This window comes from Nerophis lumbriciformis, linkage group LG29 (genome assembly GCF_033978685.3).
Source record: "Nerophis lumbriciformis linkage group LG29, RoL_Nlum_v2.1, whole genome shotgun sequence".
NCBI lineage: Eukaryota > Metazoa > Chordata > Actinopteri > Syngnathiformes > Syngnathidae > Nerophis > Nerophis lumbriciformis.
This window is the reverse complement of record NC_084576.2, coordinates 28,636,337-28,662,548: the sequence shown is the minus strand read 5'-3', so window position 1 is coordinate 28,662,548 and position 26,212 is coordinate 28,636,337. Positions and strand designations below refer to the sequence as shown.

At 37.5% G+C, this 26,212-nt stretch overlaps 1 protein-coding gene across 1 annotated transcript in view; it reads right to left on the bottom strand.

The window, feature by feature from the left end:
* Positions 1-15,381: 15,381 nt before the first annotated feature.
* The window catches only part of LOC133571983 (ubiquitin-conjugating enzyme E2 H-like), a 28,432-nt gene continuing 17,601 nt past the window's right edge, over positions 15,382-26,212 (bottom strand). Inside the window, exons 5-7 of the mRNA XM_061924559.2 lie at positions 23,592-23,644; positions 19,051-19,179; positions 15,382-16,830 (exon numbers count right to left, since the gene is read on the bottom strand). Coding sequence (XP_061780543.1) covers positions 16,706-16,830; positions 19,051-19,179; positions 23,592-23,644 — 307 coding nt within the window. The 3' untranslated portion in view covers positions 15,382-16,705. The remainder of the gene's footprint in view (positions 16,831-19,050; positions 19,180-23,591; positions 23,645-26,212) is intronic.

The window sequence follows — 26,212 nt, the reverse complement described above, 5'->3', positions numbered from 1 at the left end:
ACCACAGAACGCTTTTCCACTTTGCGCCAGTCCATCTTAGATGAGCTTGGGGCCCAGCGAAGCCGAAAGCGTTTCCGGGTGTTGTTGATAAATGGCTTTGGCTTTGCATAGTAGAGTTTTAACTTGCACTTACAGATGTAGCGACCAACTGTAGTTACTAACAGTGGTTTTCTGAAGTGTTCCTGAGCCCATGTGGTGATATCCTTTACACACTGGTGTCACTTTTTGATGCAGTATGCAATATCATCGCTTACGTGCAGTGATTTCTCCAGATTCTCTGAACCTTTTGATGATATTACAGACCGTAGATGGTGAAATCCCTAAATTCCTTGCAATAGCTGGTTGAGAAATGTTGTTCTTAAACAATTTGCTCACACATTTGTTGACACTTCCTTGTTTGTGAATGACTGACATGGAAGCTGTTTTTTATACCCAATCATGGCACCCACCTGTTCCCAATTGGCCCATAATCATACATAATCCGCTTGAAAAGTATCCAAAAGTGTTCCCCTGCTAATGAAGTGTCCAAAAAGTACACTTAACGTGACGTAACCGTTGGTAACCACATCGTGCTGTAGCAACACATAACCTATAGCCTAAGTGCACGACGTACCATACCTTACAGTACGTAATATTCGATGGTATGACCATAACATAATCATCTTACTGCACCATAACCACAAGACAAAGTGGAAGAACACGTGCTGCACCTCAACATAGTAGGGTTGTCCCGATACCAATATTTTGGTACCGGTACCGGTACCAAAATGTATTTCGATACTTCTCTAAATAAAGGGGACCACAAAAAAAATGTCATTATTGGCTTTATTATAACAAAAAATCCTAGGGTACATTAAACATAGGTTTATTATTGCAATTTAGTCCTTAAATAAAATAGTGAACATACTAGACAACTTGTCTTTTAGTAGTAAGTAAACAAACAAAGACTCCATTTATTTACCTATTATTTTGTCTACATTATAAAGGACAACCGGTAGAAAGTAAATTATTAATCTACTTGTTCATTTACTATTAATATCTGCTTACTTTCTGTTTTAACATGTTCTATCTACACTTCAGTTAAAATGTAATAATCACTTATTCTTCTCTTGTTTGGATACTTTACATTAGTTTTGGATGATACCACACATTTAGGTATCGATCCGATACCAAGTAGTTACAGGATCATACATTGGTCATATTCAAAGTCCTCATGTGTCCAGGGACGTATTTCCTGAGTTTATAAACTTGTTTCCCCTCGGGGTGATGGACGGCTGGCAGCGCTTCATAGCAGCAGTCGACCTCCAGGGGCCCCAACTCCCCACCCCTCTGTTGCGAGTTGTCGTGATTAAATGTAACGTGTTTATGTGTGCATTGCATGGAGGTTTTTCCCCCCCTAGGAGCCCAGTCTGGATTGTATTTTTTTTTACTCATCTTCTTCCCCAGCGTTTTACCTTTTCTTATCTTTTACAGCGTTCCTGTTCTGTAACCCTGTACACTGTTTGTTTGTCTAATCTTGAACGGGTTTGTGCTGAAAACACAGTTTCATTAGTGTTGGGTTACATTTTGGTGTTATTTTTATGAATAGCAATCAATTTTTTGGGGTTGTAAGGGTATTATTTTAACCCAAAATGTTGATAACTCCGATAAGGGGTTCCTCCTTTTCTGAACCAGCAGTTGGGTTATTTTTTAACCCAACATTTTTTAGTGTGTACACACTAAAAAATACTGGGTTATTTGGATAACCCAAATTATGGTTAAATTTTGGTGTGTTTTTTTTTTTTAATGAATAGCAATCCATTTTTTGGGTTATAAGGGTATTATTTTAACTCAATTTCTGGGTTTTCGAAATGATGAACCATTTTTGGGTTGTTTTTCAACGAGTAACACATTTTTGGGTAAAAGGCTTTTTTTTTTAATTAAAAATGTACTTTTTTCTTGAAGGGAATTGTATTATCATTAACATTATTTACAATCACCCAACATTGAGTTAGCATAACTCAACTTTTGGGTTAAATAATTCAACGCAAAGGTTAGGTTGAAAAAAATCAACCCAAAATGTTGAGTTAAAATAACTAAAATAAGGGGTTTGTCCTTTTCTGAACCAGCAGTTGGCTTATTTTTTAACCCAACATTTTTTTAGTGTGTACACACTAAAAAAATTCTGGGTTATTTTGATAACCCAAATTATGAGTTGCTAGTGTTGGTTAAATTTTTTTTTTTTTTTATGAATAGCAATCCATTTTTGGGGTTATAAGGGTATTATTTTAACTCAATTTCTGGGTTTTCAAAATGATGAACCATTTTTGGGTTGTTTTTCAACGAGTAATGCATTTTTGGATAAAAGGCTTTTTTTTTTTTATTATAAAGTCACTTTTTTGTACTTGTGCAATGACAATAAAGTCCTATCCTATCCTAATATCAATTAAAAAAAAAATGAAAGAAGTTGTTGTGATGCTAAAAAATATCGATGTAATCATAGTAGTATTTACTAGATACGCTCCTGTACTTGGTATCATTACAGTAGATGTTAGGTGTACATTGTTTACATTGTGACGCCGGTGAGCTACGGTGTGTAGTGAAGCATGTTTAGCTGTCGTCCTCCAGTGATAATGATACTTGTAAGAAGCGTACTTTATTCGTAGAAGGCCAGGATTAGTGATTTAGAAGTAGCTAAAGCACCTTTATCTTTACTTTTTAAGCCAAAAATGCATCCGTTCTCCCTTTTCGGTCCACACACTGTGTCTGCTTGTTAGTATTCTGTGTGTGTGCACTGCCGAACATGCTCCTCTGCTCGCAAAACCAGCAGTGTCACGACATGACGACAACAGCGGGGTGGGTATAGAGGCGGTACAGTACCGAATATGACTCATTTGTATCGCGGTACTATACTAATACCGGCACAACCTTTATACATACAGTTCCATAACGCCGATTAATCTTACTGTGCCAGAGCCTTTTTTACCATATATTGAAAATACTCCACAATATCATCTCACTCATGTAGATAAAACTACAGTAATAATGAAATGCATGCGTACATTCCTTGTCGTATTCATGCAGTCACTAAGGAAAGACTACAAGAGTTGCCACAGAATGCAACTAGAAACCAGATTGTGTTGAGGGGAAGATCTGCAGATGAATATTTCATAAGCTCATTGAACTGTCAGCCTGTTGAAGGACGCATCATGGCTACAGTAGCAGCAGCCTCTTCACTCACTTATTCATGAACATTAATAACACCGCATCACTCTTTTTTTTATATATATATTTTGTTTAGCTACATAATGTAGGCAAAACGTTACAGAACTTCTCCTGTGTGGATGCACTGCATTCCAGCGTCATTGCAGGGGACAGTAGAGCTCCCTCTAGTGGACGTCAAGACTTGATCATTATTTGTTTCTCGGTTTAATTTCTGTCTTCCAGTTGCAAATAAAAGGGAATTAATTGCTCATGGTGAAGATTGACCTGACCTGATTAACCTGGAGAAAGAAAACCACCAAGTTTAATTAGAAAGTGGTTTTTCAGTTTGAGCACATAAATAGATATCCTTGTGTTGAGACTGTACACTAAACAATGCTGGGTTATTTGGATAACCCAAATTATGAGTTGCTAGTGTTGGGTTAAATGTTGGTGTTATTTTTTTGAATAGCAATCCATTTTTTGGGTTATGAGGGTATTTTTTTAACTCAATTTCTGGGTTTTAAAAATGATGAACCATTTTTGGGTTGTTTTTCAACATTTTGGGGTAAAAGGCTTCTTTTTTTTTTTTATCAAAAAGTCACTTTTTTCTTGAAGGGAATTTTATTATGGATTAATGTCATTACCACCCAACATTGAGTTGGGATAACTCAACTTCTGGGTTAAATAATTCAACCCAATAGTTTGGTTGGGAATAACCCGACATAGAGTTAGCATAACTCAATTTTTGGGTTAAGTAATTCAACCTAATAGTTTGGTTGGGAATAACCCAACATTGAGTTATAATAACTCAATATCAAAATAACCCAGCATTTTTTAGTGTATACACACTATAAAATGTTGGGTTATTTTGATAACCCAAATTATAAGTTGCTAGCGTTGGGTTCAATTTTGGTGTTTTTTTTATGAATAGCAATCCATTTTTAGGGTTATAAGGGTATTATTTTAACTCAATTTCTGGGTTTTAAAAATTATTAATCATTTTTGGGTTGTTTTTCAACGAGTAACACATTCTTTATTATTAAATAGTTACTTTTTTCTTGAAGGGAGTTTTATTATGGATTAATCTCATTAACTTTATTTACAATCACCCAACATTAAGTTAGGATAACTCAACTTTATTATGGATTAATCTCATTAACTTTATTTACAATGACCCAACATTGAGTAAGCATAACTCAACTTTTGGGTTTAATAATTCAACCTAATAGTTTGGTTGGGAATAACCCAACATTGAGTTATCATAACTCAACATTTGGGTTAAATAATTCAACCCAATGGTTTAGATGGGAATAACCCAACATTGAGTTAGCATAACTCAGTTTATTGGTTAAATAATTCAACGCAAAAGTTGGGTTGAAAAAATTAACCCAAAAATGTTGAGTTAAAATAACTCAAATAAGGGGTTCGTCCTTTTCTGAACCAGCAGTTGGGTTAAAATTGGGTTATTCTTTATCCCAACATTTTTTTGTGTGTACACACACAAAAATACTGGGTTATTTTGATAACCCAATTTATGAGTTGCTAGTGTTGGGTTACATTTTGGAGTTATTTTTATGAAGAGCAATCCATTTAACTAAATTTCTGGGTTTTCAAAATTATTAACTATTTTGGGGTTTTTCAAAAGTAACGCAATTTTGGGTAAAACGCTTTTGTTAATTAAAAAGTTACTTTTTTTCTTGAAGGTAATTTTATTATGGATTAATCTCATTGACATTATTTACAATCACCCAACATCGAGTTGGCATAAGTCAACTTTTGGGTTAAATAATTCAACCCAATAATTTGGTTGGGAATAACCCAACTTTGAGTTATCATAACCCAATTTTTTGGTTAAATAATTTAATTCACGGCAAAGGTTGGGTTGAAAAAATTAACCCAAAATGTTGAGTTAAAAGAACTCAAATAAGGGGTTTGTCCTTTTCTGAACCGGCAGTTGGGTTATTTTTTTAACCTAACATTTTTTAGTGTGTACACACTAAACAATGCTGGGTTATTTTGACAACCCAATTTATGAGTTGCTAGTGTTGGGTTAAATTTTGGTGTTTTTTCTATGAATAGCAATCAATTTTTTGGGTTATAAGAGTATTATTTTAACTAAATTTCTGGGTTTTCGAAATTATGAACCATTTTTTGGGTTGTTGTTTTTTAACGAGTAATGCATTTTTGGGTAAAAGGCTTTTTTTTAAATTTTTATTAAAAAGTCACTTTTTTCTTGAAGGGAATTTTTTTATGGATTAATCTCATCAAGATTATTTACAATCACCCAACATTGAGTTGGCATAACTCAACTTTTGGGTTAAATATTTCAACCCAATAGTTTGGTTGGGAATAACCCGACCTTGAGTTAGCATAAACTGGGTTGAAAAAATTAACCCAAAATGTTGAGTAAAAATAACTCAAATAAGGGGTTCGTCTTTTTCTGAACCAGCAGTTGGGTTAAAATTGGGTTATTCTTTACCCCAACATTTTTTTGTGTGTACACACACAAAAATACTGGGTTATGATAACCCAATTTATGAGTTGCTAGTGTTGGGTTACATTTTGGAGTTATTTTTATGAAGAGCAATCCATTTAACTCAATTTCTGGGTTTTCAAAATTATTAACTATTTTGGGGTTTTTCAAAAGTAACGCAATTTTGGGTAAAAGGCTTTTTTTAATTAAAAAGTTACTTTTTTTCTTGAAGGTAATTTTATTATGGATTAATCTCATTGACATTATTTACAATCACCCAACATCGAGTTGGCATAACTCAACCTTTGGGTTAAATAATTCAACCTAATAGTTTGGTTGGGAATAACCCAACTTTGAGTTATCATAACCCAATTTTTTGGTTAAATAATTTAATTCACGGCAAAGGTTGGGTTGAAAAAATTAACCCAAAATGTTGAGTTAAAATAACTCAAATAAGGGGTTCGTCCTTTTCTGAACCGGCAGTTGGGTTATTTTTTAACCTAACATTTTTTAGTGTGTACACACTAAAAATGCTGGGTTATTTTGATGACCCAAAGTATGGGTTGCTAGTGTTGGGTTAAATTTTGGTGTTATTTTTATGAATAGCAATCCATTTTTTGGGTTATAAGGGTATCATTTTAACTACATTTCTGAGTTTTAAAAATGATGAACCATTTTTGGGTTGTTTTTCAATAGTAACGCAATTTTGGGTAAAAGGCTTTTTTTTATTATTAAAAAGTTACTTTTTTCTTGAAGGTAATTTTACTATGGATTAATCTCATTAAGATTAATTACAATCACCCAACATTGAGTTAGGATAACTCAACTTTATTATGGATTAATCTCATTAACATTATTTACAATCACTCAACATTGAGTTGGCATAACTCAACTTTTGGGTTAAATATTTCAACCCAATAGTTTGGTTGGGAATAACCCAACATTGAGTTAGCATAAACTGGGTTGAAAAAAATCAACCCAAAATGTTGAGTTAAAATAACTCAAATAAGGGGTTCGTCCTTTTCTGAACCAGCAGTTGGGTTATTTTTTAACAGCATTTTTTAGTGTGTACACACTAAAAAATGCTGGGTTATTTTGATAACCCAATTTATGAGTTGCTAGTGCTTGGGTTACATTTTGGTGTTATTTTTATAAATAGCAATCCATTTTTGGGGTTATAAGGGTATTATTTTAACTACATTTCTGGGTTTTCAAAATTATGAACCATTTTTGGGTAAAAGGCTTTTTTTTAATAAAAAGTTACTATTTTCTTGAAGGGAATTTTATTATGGATTAATCCCATTAAGATTATTTACCATCACCTAACATTAAGTTATCATAACTCAACTTTTTGGTTAAATAATTCAACCCACTAGTTTGGTTGGGAATAACCCAACATTGAGTTAGCATAACTCAATTTATTGGTTAAATAATTCAACGTAAAAGTTGGGTTGAAAAAATTAACCCAAAAATGTTGTGTGTGTACACACACAAAAATACTGGGTTATTTTGATAACCCAATTTATGAGTTGCTAATGTTGGGTTACATTTTGGAGTTATTTTTATGAAGAGCAATCCATTTAACTTCAATTTTAACTATTTGGGGGTTTTTCAAAAGTAACGCAATTTTGGGTAAAAGGCTTTTTTTAATTAAAAAGTTACTTTTTTTCTTGAAGGTAATTTAATTATGGATTAATCTCATTAACATCACCCAACATTGAGTTAGGACAACTCAACTTTTGGGTTAAATAATTCAACCCAATAGTTTGGTTGGGAACAACCCAACATTGAGTTAGCATAACTCAATTTATTGGTTAAATATTTCAACGCAAAAGTTGGGTTGAAAAAATTAACCCAAAATGTTGAGTTAAAATAACTCAAATAAGGGGTTCGTCCTTTTCTGAACCAGCAGTTGGGTTAAAATTGGGTTATTTTTTATCCCAACATTTTTTAGTGTGTACACACACAAAAATATTGGGTTATTTTGATAACCCAATTTATGAGTTGCTAGTGTTGGGTTACATTTTGGAGTTATTTTTATGAAGAGCAATCCATTTCTTTGGATTATAAGGGTATTATCTTAACTCAATTACTGGTTTTTCAAAATTATGAAACATTTTTGGGTTGTTTTTCAACGAGTAACGCATTTTTGCGTAAAAGGCTTTTTTTTAATTAAAAAATTACTTTTTTTCTTGAAGGGAATTTTATTATGGATTGATCTCATTAAGATTATTCACAATCACCCAACATTGAGTTAGCATAACTCAACTTTTTGGTTAAATAATTCAACCCAATAGTTTGGTTGGGAATAACCCAACATTGAGTTATCATAACCCAACTTTTTGGTTAAATAATTTGATTCAACGCAAAGTTTGGGTTGAAAAAATGTACCCAAAATCTTGAGTCAAATAGGGGGTTCGTCTTTTTCTGAACCAGCAGTTTTGGTTAAAATTGGGTTATTTTTTTACCCAACATTTTTTAGTGTGTACCTGTCTCGCTCAACGCCAACATTTAAGTTATGACTTAAAGGCCTACTGAAAGCCACTACTACCGACCACGCAGTCTGATAGTTTATACAATCAATGATGAAATCTTAACATTGCAACACATGCCAATACGGCCGGGTTAGCTTACTAAAGTGCAATTTAAAATTTCCCACGAAATATCCTGCTGAAAACGTCTCGGTATGATGACGTCAGCGCGTGACATCACGGATTGTAGAGGACATTTTGGGACAGCATGGTGGCCAGCTATTAAGTCGTCTGTTTTCATCGCAAAATTCCACAGTATTCTGGACATCTGTGTTGGTGAATCTTTTGCAGATTGTTCAATGAACAATGGAGACAGCAAAGAAGAAAGCTGTAGGTGGGAAGCGGTGTATTGCGGCCGACTTCAGCAACACAAATACAGCCGGTGTTTCATTGTTTACATTCCCGGAAGATGACAGTCAAGCTTTACCATTGGCCTGTGGAGAACTGGGACAACAGAGACTCTTACCAGGAGGACTTTGAGTTGGATGTGCAGACACGGTACCGTGAGTACGCATGCAGCTGCGGCTTCCAAACATTTGATCGCTTGCCCGTACGTGCGTGCCGCTATGTGCATGTCACGTACGTAACTTTGGGGAAATATATGTGCTGTATGAACTTTGGGGAGGTGAACGGTACTTTGGGCTGTGGGATTGAGTGTGTTGTGCAGGTGTTTGAGTTGTATTGGCGGGTTATATGGACGAGAGGGGGGAGGTGTTTGTTATGCGGGATTAATTTGTGGCATATTAAATATAAGCCTGGTTGTGTTGTGGCTAATAGAGTATATATATGTCTTGTGTTTATTTACTGTTTTAGTCATTCCCAGCTGAATATCAGGTCCCACCCGCCTCTCACAGCATCTTCCCTATCTGAATCACTCCCACTGCCCTCTAGTCCTTCACTCTCACTTTCCTCATCCACGAATCTTTCATCCTCGCTCAAATTAATGGGGAAATCGTCGCTTTCTTGGTCCGAATCGCTCTCGCTGCTGGTGGCCATGATTGTAAACAATGTGCAGATGTGAGGAGCTCCACAACCTGTGACGTCACGCTACTCGTCTGCTACTTCCGGTACAGGCAAGGCTTTTTTATCAGCGACCAAAAGTTGCAAACTTTATCATCGATGTTCTCTACTAAATCCTTTCAGCAAAAATGTCTATGTTGCTGCTTCTTGATCTTAGCGCTGCTTTTGATACCGTCGATCATAATATTTTATTAGAGCGTATCAAAACACGTATTGGTATGTCAGACTTAGCTTTGTCGTGGTTTAACTCTTATCTTACTGACAGGATGCAGTGTGTCTCCCATAATAATGTGACCTCGGACTTTGTTAAGGTAAAGTGCGGAGTTCCTCAGGGTTCGGTTCTTGGCCCTGCACTCTTTAGTATTTACATGCTGCCGCTAGGCGACATCATACGCAAATACCGTGTTAGCTTTCATTGTTATGCTGATGACAGCCAACTCTACATGCCCCTAAAGCTGACCAACACGCCGGATTGTAGTCAGCTGGAGGCGTGTCTTACTGAAATTAAACAATGGATGTCCGCTAACTTCTTGCAACTCAACGCCAAGAAAACGGAAATGCTGATTATCGGTCCTGCAAAACACCGACATTTATTTAATAATACCACCTTAACATTTGACAACCAAACAATTACACAAGGCGAATCAGTAAAGAATCTGGGTATTATCTTCCACCCAACTCTCTCCTTTGAGTCACACATTAAGAGTGTTACTAAAACGGCCTTCTTTCATCTCTGTAATATCGCTAAAATTCGTTCTATTTTATCCACTAGCGACGCTGAGATCATTATTCATGCGTTCGTTACGTCTCGTCTCGACTACTGTAACGTATTATTTTCGGGTCTCCCTATGTCTAGCATTAAAAGATTACAGTTGGTACAAAATGCGGCTGCTAGACTTTTGACAAGAACAAGAAAGTTTGATCATATTACGCCTATACTGGCTCACCTGCACTGGCTTCCTGTGCACTTAAGATGTGACTTTAAGGTTTTACTACTTACGTATAAAATACTACACGGTCTAGCTCCGTCCTATCTTGCTGATTGTATTGTACTATATGTCCCGGCAAGAAATCTGCGTTCAAAGATTAGTGATTCCCAGAGCCCAAAAAAAGTCTGCGGGCTATAGAGCGTTTTCTATTCGGGCTCCAATACTATGGAATGCCCTCCCGGTAACAATTAGAGATGCTACCTCAGTAGAAACATTTAAGTCCCATCTTAAAACTAATTTGTATACTCTAGCCTTTAAATAGACCCCCCTTTTAGACCAGTTGATCTGCCGTTTCTTTTCTTTTCTCCTCTGCTCCCCTTTTCCTTGTGGAGGGGGGGGGGGGGGGGGGCACAGGTCCGGTGACCATGGATGAAGTGCTGGCTGTCCAGAGTCGGGACCCGGGGTGGACCGCTCGCCTGTGCATCGGCTGGGAACATCTCTGCGCTGCTGACCCGTCTCCGCTCGGGATGGTTTCCTGCTGGCCCCACTATGGACTGGACTCTTACTATTATGTTGGATCCACTATGGACTGGACTCTCACAATATTATGTCAGACCCACTCGACATCCATTGCATTCGGTCTCCCCTAGAGGGGGGGGGGGGGGGGTGTTACCCACATATGCGGTCCTCTCCAAGGTTTCTCATAGTCATTCACATCGACGTCCCACTGGGGTGAATTTTTCCTTGCCCTTATGTGGGCTTTGTACCGAGAATGTCGTTGTGGCTTGTGCAGCCCTTTTGAGACACTTGTGATTTAGGGCTATATAAATAAACACTGATTGATTGATTGATTGATATAGCAATATCGCGAAATGATCAAGTATGACACATAGAATGGACCTGCTATCCCCGTTTAAATAAGAAAATCGCATTTCAGTAGGCCTTTAAAGCAGTTGTTTTCCAAACACTTACACATGAACATCTCCTTTTATGGTCAGGATGTGCTCTCCTGATTTAGCACACACACACAGGAAGGAGGAATATACAACTTACTGTTTTGACTTCTCCAGTTTCAGAGACCTTCATTTTTTGACCGAGGCTCCTCCGGGTACTGCAGACCTGTTTAATGACTCTCTCGCTTGTAATAAAGCAACTTTTTTGTCTCTCCGACGTCTCTTTTGATCCAGCTGTGTTGCCCTCCTGCCCGGGAGGGGGTGACAAGACCAGAGGTACACTTCACAAGGGAAGCACATTTATTGACTTTTTGCCTTTTTAAAAAAAAAAAGAAACATCTGGAATATCCCAACTTGTGTCCTGGACAAAGAAGTTTAAAAGAGCAAAAATAAAACCATTCAAAGAAATGATATAGGTATCAAATATATGTCGTCGTTTACAAAAAGACACGTTAGACTACTGAGCCGGGCTGATATAACGACGAGTTAGAGCCGGTCTACTACAAATACATTTCAACGCTGACCTGTTAAATGTCCCCAGAAAAAAAGGTCGAAACCAATCGCAAACATCGTCCGTTTCGTGTTTACGTTAGAATGATTCTTTTTGTGTTCTCCGGAGCTGAAGAAGCAGTCTATTTTCATGGCCGTGACGTCATCGGGCTTCACAGCTGCGTGGGAGAGAGGCGTAAACATGACAAATGTACCTCAAACGCTTTGTTTTTGTTTTTTTTGAAGATCCATCAGATTTTGGTCCCGCAACATGCCATCAACGCCATTTTTTTTTTTTTTTTAAACTGCCGGAATGTTGACAGGCTGAAAGAAAAGAGCACTTAATAGTCGGACGACGTAACATCGCACAACGGCCACGTTTGCATATTCGATACGTTGCGTCTCGTCTTTCCCGGGGGGGGGGGGGAGTATGTTTTGCTTTTGAACACGAGCGTGTTGTCTACAAAAAAAGTACATTATGATGAGTCACCACCTGGGAGAGGGGAAATAAACGACACCAAGCTATCTCTAAACGACTCGTACTGTAGTCCAGTACTTGCAATAGAAGCCCCGCCCCCTGGCTCCGAGGCCACACCCCCGCAAGAATTTAGTAGGATATTGCACACAAAGCACATTCAACAGATTACTGTGTCCAAATGGTTACAATCATTATAAAATGATTAACATAAACAACTGACTTGCTCAAAATATTAACAAAAAGTGAACAAAAATAGTAAATGGGAGGTATTATTTGAAGAGTTGAGTGGCTATTTCACCAACTAACTAGCATACTTATCATTTCATCTTGCTGGCATTCTGACTAACTAGCGCGCTTAGTAGACAAAGTAGCTAACTAGCATGCCTATTTTTTTCAAACCTATGAGCTAACTAACCAAGTAGCTAAATAACTTGATTACTTTCTAACAGACTAGCTAGTTTTCAAACTAGCCACCAACCTTAGTAGGTACTAGAGCAGTGGTTCTTAACCTTGTTGGAGGTACCGAACCCCACCAGTTTCATATGCGCATTCACCGAACCCTTCTTTAGTGAAAAATAAAATGTTGTTTTTTTCAAATTCAAGACTAAGTTATATGTTTTTTGGTAACACTTTAATATGGGGAACGTATTCTAAGTAACAAAGACTCGATTTACAGTTATTTGGACACTAGGGGAACATATTCTAAGTAACAAAGACTCAATTTAGTTATTTGGACACTAGAGGAACATATTCTAAGTAACAAAGACTCAATTTAGAGTTATTTTGCACACTAGGGGAACATATTCTAAGTAACACATATTTAATTTAGAGTTATTTGGACACTAGAGGAACATATTCTAAGTAACAAAGACTCAATTTAGAGTTATTTTGCACACTAGGGGAACATATTCTAAGTAACACATATTTAATTTAGAGTTATTTGGACACTAGAGGAACATATTCTAAGTAACAAAGACTCAATTTAGAGTTATTTTGCACACTAGGGGAACATATTCTAAGTAACACATATTTAATTTAGAGTTATTTGGACACTAGTGGAACATATTCTAAGTAACACAGACTTAATTTAGTTATTTGGACACTAGGGGAACATATTCTAAGTAACACAGACTTAATTTAGTTATTTGGACACTAGGGGAACATATTCTAAGTAACAAAGACTTAATTTAGAGTTATTTGGACACTAGGGGAACATATTCTAAGTAACACAGACTTAATTTAGTTATTTGGACACTAGGGGAACATATTCTAAGTAACAAAGACTCAATTTAGAGTTATTTGGACACTAGGGGAACATATTCTAAGTAACAAAGACTCAATTTCGAGTTATTTGGACACTAGGGGAACATATTCTAAGTAACAGAGACTCAATTTCGAGTTATTTGGACACGAGGGGAACATATTCTAAGTAACAAAGACTCAATTTCGAGTTATTTGGACACTAGGGGTACATATTCTAAGTAACAGAGACTAAATTTCGAGTTATTTGGACACTAGGGGAACATATTCTAAGTAACAAAGACTTAATTTAGAGTTATTTGGACACTAGGGGAACATATTCTAAGTAATAAAGACTTAATTTGGAGTTATTTGGACACTAGGGGAACATATTCTAAGTAACAAAGACTCAATTTAGAGTTATTTGGACACTAGGGGAACATATTCTAAGTAACAAGACTTAATTCAGAGTTATTTGGACACTAGGGGAACATATTCTAAGTAACAAAGACTCAATTTAGAGTTATTTGGACACCAGGGGAACATATTCTAAGTAACAAAGACTTAATTTAGAGTTATTTGGACACTAGGGGAACATATTCTAAGTAACAAAGACTCAATTTCGAGTTATTTGGACACTAGGGGAACATATTCTAAGTAACAAAGACTTAATTTAGAGTTATTTGGACACTAGGGGAACATATTCTAAATAACAACGACTTAATTTAGAGTTATTTGGACACTAGGGGAACATATTCTAAGTAACAAAGACTACATTTAGAATTATTTGGACACTAGGGGAACATATTCTAAGTAACAAAGACTTCATTTAGAGTTATTTGGACACTAGGGGAACATATTCTAAGTAACAAAGACTCAATTTCGAGTTATTTGGACACTAGGGGAACATATTCTAAGTAACAAAGACTTAATTTAGAGTTATTTGGACACTAGGGGAACATATTCTAAGTAATAAAGACTTAATTTAGAGTTATTTGGACACTAGGGGAACATATTCTAAGTAACAAAGACTCAATTTAGAGTTATTTGGACACTAGGGGAACATATTCTAAGTAATAAAGACTTAATTTAGAGTTATTTGGTTAGGGTTAGGGCCAGGGTTAGAGAGTTAGGGTTATAATAAGGCCATGCCGAATAAGGCATTAATAAGTACTTAATAATGACTAGTTAAGAGCCAATATGTTACTAATTTGCATGTTAACAAACAACTAATTAATGGTGAATATGTTCCCCATACTAAAGTGTTACCATGTTTTTTTTACTGGTGCACAAAATGAAGCGTGCATGAACATCACCTTGTTCAAACAACAAAACCAACACAGTGCATAAACTGAAACTCACAACAAATTACACACCTGCAAATCAGTCAGCTGTTGCCATATCCGTAATACGCCGATAAGGGAGAAGTTTGTATTTACACGATGAGTCGGGTGTGTCTTGACCTCCGCCGAACCCCTGAGGCCGACTCACCGAACCCCTAGGGTTCGATCGAACCCAGGTTAAGAACCACTGTACTAGAGCTATTTAAACAGCAAGCTGTCATAGAAGTGAGCTAACTAACAAAGTAACTTGCTGGCGTGCTTATTTTCAATCTGGCTAGCTTCCCAACAAGCCATCAAAAGTACCTTGTTAACCGGCTTGTAGCTAGCTGTCTTAGAAGTGAGCTAATTAACAAAGTAGCTAGCTCATTTTCAACCTAGCGGTCTTTTTAACATGTGATCCAACTACAAAAGTACCTCGCTAACTAGCTTGTAGCGAGCTGTCTTAGAAGTGAGCTAACTAAAAACTGCTGACTTTAAAAACGAGGAGGCTAGCAAAACTTGCTGATTATCCATTAATTACATTGTTGACTAAGCTCACTAAGAAAGAAGCGAATGACATTAACTTGCTATGGCTAACAAAGTAGCTAGCATTTTAACTGAAGAAGCTAACTAACAAAGTACTTTGCTATCTAGCTTATTTATTTTTATGTTCAAAATAGCTGTCAGTCTAACCAGTGAGCTAATCAACAAACAAGGTAGGTAGCTAAATAATACAATAGCTTGCTTGCTGACTTTAAAACAAGCAGGCTAGCAAAACTTGCTGATTATCCATTAATTACATTGTTAAATAAACTAAGAAAGAAGCGAATAACATGAACTTGTTATTGCTAACAAAGTAGCTAGCATTTTACCTGAAGTAGATAACTAACAAACTATTTTGCCATCTAGCTTATTTATTTTTTATTTTGAAAATAGCTGTCAGTCTAACCAGTGAGCTAATCGACAAACAAGGTAGGTAGCTAGCTGTCTAAATAATACAATAGCGAGCTTGGTGACTTTAAAACGAGCAGGCTAGCAAAACTTGATAATTATCCATGAATTACATTGTTGACCAAACTCACTAAGAAAGAAGCGAATAACATTAACTTGCTATTGCTAACGAAGTAGCTAGCATTTTACCTGAAGAAGCTAACTAACAAAGTACTTTGCTATCTAGCTTATTTATTTTTATGTTCAAAATAGCTGTCAGTCCAACCAGTGAGCTAATCAACAAACAAGGTAGGTAGCTAGATGTCTAAATAATACAATAGCGAGCTTGCTGACTTTAAAACGAGCAAGCTAGCAAAACTTGCTGATTATCCTTTAATTACATTGTTAACTAAACTCACTAAGAAAGAAGCGAATAACATGAACTTGTTATTGCTAACAAAGTAGCTAGCATTTTACCTGAAGTATATAACTAACAAAGTATTTTGCTATCTAATTTATTTATTTTTTATTTAGAAAATAGCTGTCAGTCTAACCAGTGAGCTAATCGACAAACAAGGTAGGTAGCTAGCTGTCTAAATAATACAATAGCGAGCTTGGTGACTTTAAAACGAGCAGGCTAGCAAAACCTGATATTTATCCATGAATTACATTGTTAACTAAACTCACTAGGAAAGAAATGAATAACATTAACTTCTTATTGCTAACGAAGTAGCAATCCCAGTCTAAAGAGTCTTATTGACAAGCATGAGAAAGCGTGTCCCAACTTTTGTTTTCTACTACTTGGAGTGAGTCTACAAAATCCTACTAAATCCTTGTGAAAACCTGACTCGTCAGGTTCTGGTGGTTCCTCCCCCCCAAAAAAAAACCACACAATTGGATTTGTGTGTCATGCCACGATAGAAGAAACTTTCCTAAAACGGAGAGGAGGCGGAGCTGGATGAAATGGTACCTCTGACGGGGGTCGCTGGTACCAAGTTGACAAAAGGTGCGACGAGTGGTCTTCACTCCCAAAAAAAGGAGGCGGCGGTCCTCCGGTGGTCGGTGCTGTAAAAAAATAGTCATGGTGGTTTTTTCGGTTGAAATAGCACGGTACGCTTCAGTCCGCTTAGCGAGCGTCCGAGGGGGCGGGGCTTGCCACTACAACTCCATGTCCTGAGCCTCGTCCTCGGAAAAGTCCGACATGGAGCTCTCGGAGGAGGAGTCTCCGCCTCCTTCCTCCTGTTCCTTCAGCGCCTCTTCCGTGGCGTACTTCTGGATGTACTCTGATAAGAGACAAACAAGAGTCAGCACCGGTTGTGCGCAAGGGGGCGTAGCCTATCCCAGCCGACTTAGACTCGACTCTAGATGGACACGTACAAACCCCAAAAGCAGTGAAGTTGTCACGTTGTGTAAATGGTAATTAAAAACAGAATACAATGATTTGCAAATCCTTTTCAACTTATATTCAATTGAATAGACTGCAAAGACAAGATATTTAACATTCACACTGAGAAACTTTGTTATTTTTTGCAAATATTAGCTCATGTGGAATTTGATGCCTGCAACATGTTTAAAAAAAAAAGTGGCAAAAAAAGACTGAGAAATTTGAGGAATGCTCATCAAACAATTATTTGGAACATCCCACAGGTGAACGGACTAATTGGGAACGGGTGGGTGCCATGATTGGGTATAAAAGCAGCTTCCATGAAATGCTCAGTCATTCACAAACAAGGACGGGGCGAGGGTCACCACTTTGTCAACAAATGCCTGAGCAAATTGTTAAAGAACAACATTTCTCAACCAGCTATTGCAAGGAATTTAGGGATTTCACCATCTACGCTCCGTAATATCATCAAAAGGTTCAGAGAATCTGGAGAAATCACTGCACGTAAGCGACGGTACTGCATCAAAAAGCGACATCAGTGTGTAAAGGATATCACCACATGGGCTCAGGAACACTTCAGAAAACCACTGTCAGTAACTACAGTTGGTCGCTACATCTGTAAGTGCAAGTTAAAACTCTACTATGCAAAGCCAAAGCCATTTATCAACAACACCCAGAAACGCTGCCGGCTTCACTGGGCCCTAGCTCATCTAAAATGGACTGATGCAAAGTTTAAAAGTGTTGTGGTCGGACTAGTCCACATTTCAAATTGTTTTTGGAAACTGTGGACGTCGAGAGGAGAAGAACCATCCGGACCGTTCGAGGCGCAAAGTGTAAAAGCCAGCATGTGTGATGGTATGGGGGTGTATTAGTGCCCAAGACATGGGTAACTAACACATCTGTGAAGGCACCATTAATGCTGAAAGGTACATACAGGTTTTGGAGCGACATATGTTGCCACATATGTTGCCCCTGCTTATTTCAGCAAGACAATGCCAAGCAACGTGTTACAACAGCGTGGCTTCATAGTAAAAGAGTGCGGGTACTAGACTGGCCTGCCTGTAGTCCAGACCTGTCTCCCATTGAAAATGTGTGGTTTGATTGATTGATTGAGACTTTTATTAGTAGGTTGCACAGTGAAGTACATATTCCGTACAATTGACCACTAAATGGTTTTTCAACTTGTTTAAGTCGGGGTCCACTTAAATTGATTCATGATACAGATATATACTATCATATATACTATCATCATAATACAGTCATCACACAAGATCATCACATTGAATTATTTACATTATTTACAATCAGGGGTGTGGAGGGGGTTTGGGTGTTATCATCAGTCATCAAAAATTGAAAACAGAGAAATGGATATTGGAACAGTGTAGGTCTGAATTGGTAGGATATGGACAGCAAGTAGTGGGCAGAGAGCGAGAGAGAGAGAGCGAGAGAGAGAGAGAGAGAGAGAGAGAGAGAGAGAGAGAGAGAGAGAGAGAGAGAGAGAGAGAGAGAGAGAGAGAGAGAGAGAGAGAGAGAGAGAGAGAGAGTGACATCAGAAGGCATAAGAAAAAGTATCTGCATTTGATTGTTTACATTTGATTATTAACAATCCGGGGAGGGTGTTAGTTTAGGGTTGTAGCTGCCTGGAGGTGAACTTTTATTGCGGTTTTGAAGGAGGATAGAGATGCCCTTTCTTTTATACCTGTTGGGGGTGCATTCCACATTGATGTGCAATATGAAGGCTAAAATATGAGAAGGGAGACTGTTGAACAACTTAAGCTGTACATCAAGCAAGAATGGGAAATAATTCCACTTCAAAAATGTGTCTCCTCAGTTCCCAAACCTTTACTGAGTGTTGTTAAAAGGAAAGGACATGTAACACAGTGGTAGAAATCCCCCTGTGACAACTTTTTTGCAATGTGTTGCTGCCATTAAATTCTAAGTTCATGATTATTTGCAAAAAAAAATATGTTTCTCAGTTCAAACGTTAAATAGCTTGTCTTTGCAGTCTATTCAATTGAATATAAGTTGAAAAGGATTTTCAAATCATTGTATTCTCTTTTTATTTACAAATTCCACAACTTCACTGGTTTTGGGTTTTGTAATAAGACACACGTTCTACCTTTGATCTTGTGTTTGTAGTCCTCCGGCCGGTGAAGGTACATGGCGGCGGCATCCCCGTTGAGAGGGTCTATGGGGTTGGGGTAGGCCAGCAGTTGGGGCAGGAAGGACTCGAAGATGTTGGTGAGGTCTGGAGGGAGGAAAAGAGACGAGTAAATGTCGTATCCAATCAAGACTGGAGGTCAAAAGTGTCAACACAATATTGTCCACTAGAGGGCACTGTTGTCAAGACAGGCTTCATGACCTTCATCAGCACATTGAAAAATATTCATGCTCAGTTAGGATGGCTTTTAGTTTGGGCTGGGAAATCATTAACAGTTTTTAATCAGACTAATCGCAGTTGTTAATGTATTATTCATCACCATTTGAAACCATGTCTAAAACTGACAGCTGTAATTGAAATGACAATACGAATCAAAAATAAACTAAAAACTTATCTATTAACCACCTATATTTAATGCCTCATGTAGGGTAGACTACTGTTGGGTTTTGCATGGTTGAATGAATGTATGTATGTATGTGTATGCTTGCTTTAGTACTATTATCTTGTGTTAATTATATAGCGTTGTTTTTTGTTTTGTTTTTTGTTGTTGTACTTGCTACCATGTTCCATCATTCCATGTATATTCCATCATTTCATGTATATTCTATCCTCTGGACCCCCTGTCAAAAGCTTCTTCTAGCTTATTTGGGGGACCCTTTCACGTACCAACATCTTTAAATGATGATATTTTACTACTATTGTATTTGTTATATGGTATTGTGAATAAACTTGAAACGAATCAAGCTCAAACATAGCAATAACAATAATATCAAGTATTGCATTGTAAACTAGATGAGGCAATTCCTGAAGGAATTGCGTGTGAATGCTCCAATGCTGAAGTTGAACACAAATCCTGGAATTTTTTTTTTAGAATTGCTGAAGTAGAGCACACAATTCCCAAACAGGCTGAATATTTTGAAGTTGGAACGGTTTGAATCAGATGAAAAATGTGGGCGTTGTGGAACTTTGAAGAATGTCCCATTCATTTTAATGGGTATTTCCAAAAAAAATGGGGAATTTCGGGAAAAGCGGGAATTTCTTTGAAAATGGTAAAAAAAACTTGAATGGTCTGAATGAGTTGAAATGGTTGGTGTTGGAATTTTTCAAATCAGTCGAGAAAGGTTGAAGTAGTAACATGTTTAATTGAGAAATGGTATTACGGAATTCCTGGAATTTTGAGAAAATCGGGAATTTTTCCAGTTCAAAAAACAACTTTGTTTTTTGTCCTGATTTAGAGGAATGATTTGACGGGGGAACGGTTGAAATGCGTTGAAAAATGTGGAAGGAGTAGTCGCCAGAAAAAAAGGGTGGAAGTAGGGCTTTGGAAAACCAGGAATTCTGGAAAATCCTGGAATTTTTTGGAACTTGGAAAAATGATACTTCGAATTTCCAGAATGGTGGAATGTGTTGAAGGTGGAATGGTTTGAATCGGTTGAAAAATGTGGAAATGGTAAAAGTTTGAAAAATGTCCAATTCATTTTGAATGGGAAAAATGTCCCGGAAAACCAGGAATTGTGGGAAATTTGGGATTTTTTTGGAATTTGTCAAGGGAAAGCCCGCGATGCCCGAATAGGCTAAACAGTTTGAAGTTGGAACGGTTTGAATTGGTTGAAAAATGTGGAAGGTAGAGCGCACCAAAATCTGGATAAGAAGAAGTTGAAGTTGAATAATAAATACTGTATTTTTCCGACTATAAGTCGCAGTTTTTTTCATAGTTAGGCCGGGGGGTGTGACTTATACTCAGGAGCGACTTATGTGTGAAATTATTAACACATTAGCGTAAAATATCAAATAATATTATTTATCTCATTCACGTAAGAGACTAGACCAAGGGTCGGCAACCTGCGGCTCTAGAGCCGCATGCGGCTCTTTAGCGCCGCCCTAGTGGCTCTCCGGAGCTTTTTCAAAAATGTATGAAAAATGGAAAAAGATGAGGGGAAAAAAATATATTTTTTGTTTTAATATGGTTTCTGTAGGAGGACAAACATGACACAAACCTCCCTACTAATTTTGGCGGTCCTTGAACTCACCGTAGTTTGTTTACATGGAACATTTCTCCGACTTTCTAGGACGTGTTTTATGCCACTTCTTTTTCTGTCTCATTTTGTCTACTTCAACTTCAACTTCTTCTTATCCACATTTTGGCGCGCTCTACCTTCCACATTTTTCAACCAATTCAAACCGTTCCAACTTCAAACTGTTCAGCCTATTCGGGCATCGCAGGCTTTCCCTTGACAAATTCCAAAAAATCCCAGATTTCCTAGAATTCCGGGTTTTCCGGGACATTTTTCCCATTCAAAATGAATTGGCCATTTTTCAAACTTTTACCATTTCCACATTTTTCAACCGATTCAAACCATTCCACCTTCAACACATTCCACCATTCTGGGAATTCAAAGTATCATTTTTCCAAGTTCCAAAAAATTCCAGGATTTTCCAGAATTCCTGGTTTTCCAAAGCCCTACTTCCACCCTTTTTTTCTGGCGACTACTCCTTCCACATTTTTCAACGCATTTCAACCGTTCCACCGTCAAATCATTCCTCTTAATCAGGACAAAAAACAAAATTGTTTTTTGAACTGGAAAAATTCCCGGTTTTCTCAAAATTCCAGGAATTCCGTAATACCATTTCTCAATTAAACATGTTACTACTTCAACCTTTCTCGACCGATTTGAAAAATTCCAACACCAACCATTTCAACTCATTCAGACCATTCAAGTTTTTTACCATTTTCAAAGAAATTCCCGCTTTTCCCGAAATTCCCCATTTTTTTGGAAATACCCATTAAAATGAATGGGACATTCTTCAAAGTTCCACAACGCCAACATTTTTCATCTGATTCAAACCGTTCCAACTTCAAAATATTCAGCCTGTTTGGGAATTGTGTGCTCTACTTCAGCAATTCTAAAAAAAAATTCCAGGATTTCTGTTCAACTTCAGCATTGGAGCATTCACACGCAAATCCTTCAGGAATTGCCTCATCTAATTTAGAATGTAATACTTGATATTATTATTGCTATCTTTGAGCTGTCTCATTTTGTCCACCAAACTTTTAACGTTGTGCGTGAATGCCCAAAGGTGAGTTTTGTTGATGTCATTGACTTGTGTGGAGTGCTAATCAGGCATATTTGGTCACTGCATGACTGCAAGCTAATCGATGCTAACATGCTATTTAGGCTAGCTATATGTACATATTGCATCATTAGGCTTCATTTGTAGCTATATTTGAGCTCATTTAGTTTCCTTTAAGTCCTCTTAATTCAATGTATATCTCATGACACACTATCTGTATGTAATATGGCTTTTAATTTTTTGCGGCCCAAGACAGATTTGTTTTTGTATTTTTGGTCCAATATGGCTCTTTCAACATTTTGGGTTGCCGACCCCTGGACTAGACGTATAAGATTTCATGGGATTTAGCGATTAGGAGTGACAGATTGTTTGGTAAACGTATAGCATGTTCTATATGTTATAGTTATTTGAATGACTCTTACCATAATATGTTACGTCCAGTTGGTTATTTATGCCTCATATAACGTACACTTATTCAGCCTGTTGTTCACTATTCTTTATTTATTTTAAACTGCCTTTCAAATGTCTATTCTTGGTGTTGGCTTTTATCAAATACATTTCCCCAAAAAATGCGACTTATACTCCAGTGCGACTTATATATGGTTTTTTTTTCCTTCTTTATTATGCATTTTCGGCCGGTGCGACTTATACTCCGGAGCGACTTATACTCCGAAAAATACGGTAGATGAATTTTGGTGTAGAAAACCATATGTGTAAATGCTTTGGAGCATTCACACAATGAGTAATATAATTCAGCTATCAAATCAGGCTATAGGCTGGAGATATAAGTAGTAAGAACAGTGTTTGAATTTTGCACAAGTCACTTTCATCATGGCAGTTTGGATTTCCTGTTTCGTGCTTCTATTTTGTTACATCACATCACTGCTTCCTGTGATGGTTGTTTTGAGTTGTAATAGTACTTGATGCCAGATGACTTCTTGCATCCTGTTTGCAGAGACCACATAGTACCCCCCCCCCCCCCCCTCCCTCCATGTTCAGGTTGCACTTCATCTACTCCCTCGTGGTTCGTGCTATTTGCAGTCACTCTCTAGTTCTTAGTTTCGTCTCCTTCCTGCTATTTTTACTCCTTTGCCTCACTTAGCTCTCTGCACCGCACGTTTGTTACTGGTTTTCCTATCTAGCTGCTTGGTGTGAACAGATTATTTATCATTCAACACCATTCACTTCTCAGTGACATTAGCAGTAGTGTGTCCGTACTGCGAATGCTTTGTTTACTATTTTCTCAAGTACTCAAAGGAGTTTACGCGGCTGAGCCGGTTTGACGGTGTCACTTATCAGGCTGTCAAACCTGAAGCTCAACTGGCTGCCTTTCACCTGTGTCAAGGCCGACACCTGCCACAGTCTGAGACACCTTCAGAGGGGGCAGAATGCTCCGCATATAGAGCAGTCGTGAGTGAGAGTCCTACCGTAGAGAGCCGTCCATGTCTGGTTAATGACGTCCAAACACACGGTTCCTGACCTAAGAAAAGACATGGTCATGATGTTAATAGAGAAGTGGGTGGGGAACAACAACAGCAAACACATTTATATTGTTTTTATATTGTTTATACTGCAGGAAATAATTATTCTGGCCCGGCACATCACTTAACGTGACCCGGCACGTCACTTAAAGTGGACAGGCACATCATTAAAGTGACCCGGCACATCATTAAAGTAACAGCCAGTGCTTAGCATTCAGCAGGTAAGCATCAGGCAGCGGACTCTCCCCAAATTATAATAATCAACTACTAGTAACATCACTATGAGCCCGTTGACCTTCTAGAAATATAAAAGGCAGTTCAGCTCGCTCGCAGTCCTGGCTTGAGGTGAAGGTTAATTCGCTTTTAGCGTAATATTAGCTCATTTTGCGGTGTGTATGTGTGTGTGTTACGGACAGCAAAGCCCTGTCTGTCTGTTATTTCACTTTACCTTTTTCTGTGTTGATTGAGCTGTGTTGAAGCAGCAAAAAAGGACATTATGTTAAATGAAGAGTTTCTGTCTCTGATAGTTGATATAATAATGTAAGTGCATCATTAAGCCTACATGAACTCCATGGTGTTCAGGGATGAATAGTCTCTCCTATTGCTATTGTACTATTTTTTCAGCTATAGTTACATTAATCATTAGTAATGCAGCAGCCTAGTTTTGAATGGCAGGGTCCCTGCTATCCCGTGTTGATAAAAATATAACATTTACATAATAAAACACCTACAGGCTTCCCAAATGCTGTACAAAATTAAGCATGATGAGTTAACTTGAAACTGTTTAATGTTGCACTTTTTATATGTAAAAGAAAAGTTTAGTCATTGTATTTAATCTGAGCAACAACTTGAGGCAGTTTAAAGTTGATTAACGTGGGCAGAATTATTATAGTGTTCCCAATGTTAAAAGGATAAAGCCATTGTTTACAAATTTGATAAATAAATAACCAAAAAATGTATATTCTGTTGTTTTCTTACTGTACCGAAAATTAACCGAACCGTGACCTCTAAACCGAGGTACGTACCGAACCAAAATTTTTGTGTACCGTTACACCCCTATCTATTATACAGCATTATTCACATGTGAATAATATAAATACAGTCTATTATACAGCATTATTCACATGTGAATAATTTAAATTCAGTAGTTGAGGGGATTTTAATTACCGGTAGACTAAGTTACATTTCAAAAAAAAAATTTTTTTCCTTTGGTCCTTATTTTCCCTAGGTCTTAAGAATATCAATAATTATCGATATTGACCATCAGCGATGACCATTATTGGTTGAGATTCTCTGTTACAAACGGCTCTTTGAGAGCAGCCACGATTGTTTGACATTCTTGATTCACAACATCATTTTCTACACATCTTTCTCCAGTGTTGGGACTAACGCGTTTAACGCGTTAGCGTAACGCCGTTAGTTTCGGCGGTAACTAGTAATCTAACGCGTTATTTTTTATATTCAGTAACTCAGTTACCGTTACTACATGATGCGTTACTGCGTTATTTTACGTTATTTTTTATGTAGTATCGGCTAGAAACTGAGGATCTGAGTGTGTTTTATTGCAGCGAAGCAGAGACGTGCTTCTGATTCTTCCTCTGCGCTCTCTGTGTGTGTGTGTGTGTGTGTGTGTCTGGGTGTGGGAAGGGGAGGGTAGGGGGGTGCGCAATACAACGTAAACCGTTGGCCAACCAAAAAGTAACCACAGAACACTATACGACTATACGGTATAGTGTTCTGTGGTTACTTTTTGGTTGGCCAAGCGGACGTGACAGGCTGTCCCCACTCAGATCCGCACGGACCGGGAGGGGGCGTGCCTTAAGTCCGGCTGGAAATCGGGAGAAATTTGGAGAATGGTTGTCCCAGGGAGAGGCACTGAAATTCGGGAGGGTTGGCAAGTATGAGATATTCTCACTTCTTTTCTTTTGTCGAGCACAAAGAAAAGAAAATTTTAGTTAAATGTAAGTTGTGTCTTGGATCAAAGATCCCGTCTACTGCCCAAAACAACAATTCAAATCTGCCTGGTTAGGCTCTGTGTATGTCACGTGTGCCTTCCTTAGGTGAAGCCAGCTTTACAGCTATGTTGTTGATTGATTGATTGATTGAAACTTTTATTAGTAGATTCCGTACAATTGACCACTAAATGGTAACACCCAAATAAGTTTTTTAACTTGTTTAAGTCGGGGTCCAGATACAGATATATACTATCAAATATATACTATCATCATAATACAGTCATCACACAAGATAATCATCAGGGTATATACATTGAATTATTTACATTATTTACAATCCGGGGTGTGGGATATGGAGGGAGGGTGGGGGGGGGGTTAGGTTTGGTTGATATCAGCACTTCAGTCATCAACAATTGCATCATCAGAGAAATGGGCATTGAAACAGTGTAGGACTGACTTGGTAGGATATGTATAGCAAGTAGTGGACACAGAGAGAGAGATCAGAAAGTATAAGAAAAAGTGTCTACATTTGATTATTTACAATCCGAAGAGGTATTATGTGGAAGGGATGGTGTTAGTTTAGGGTTGTAGTTGCCTGGAGGTGTTCTTTTA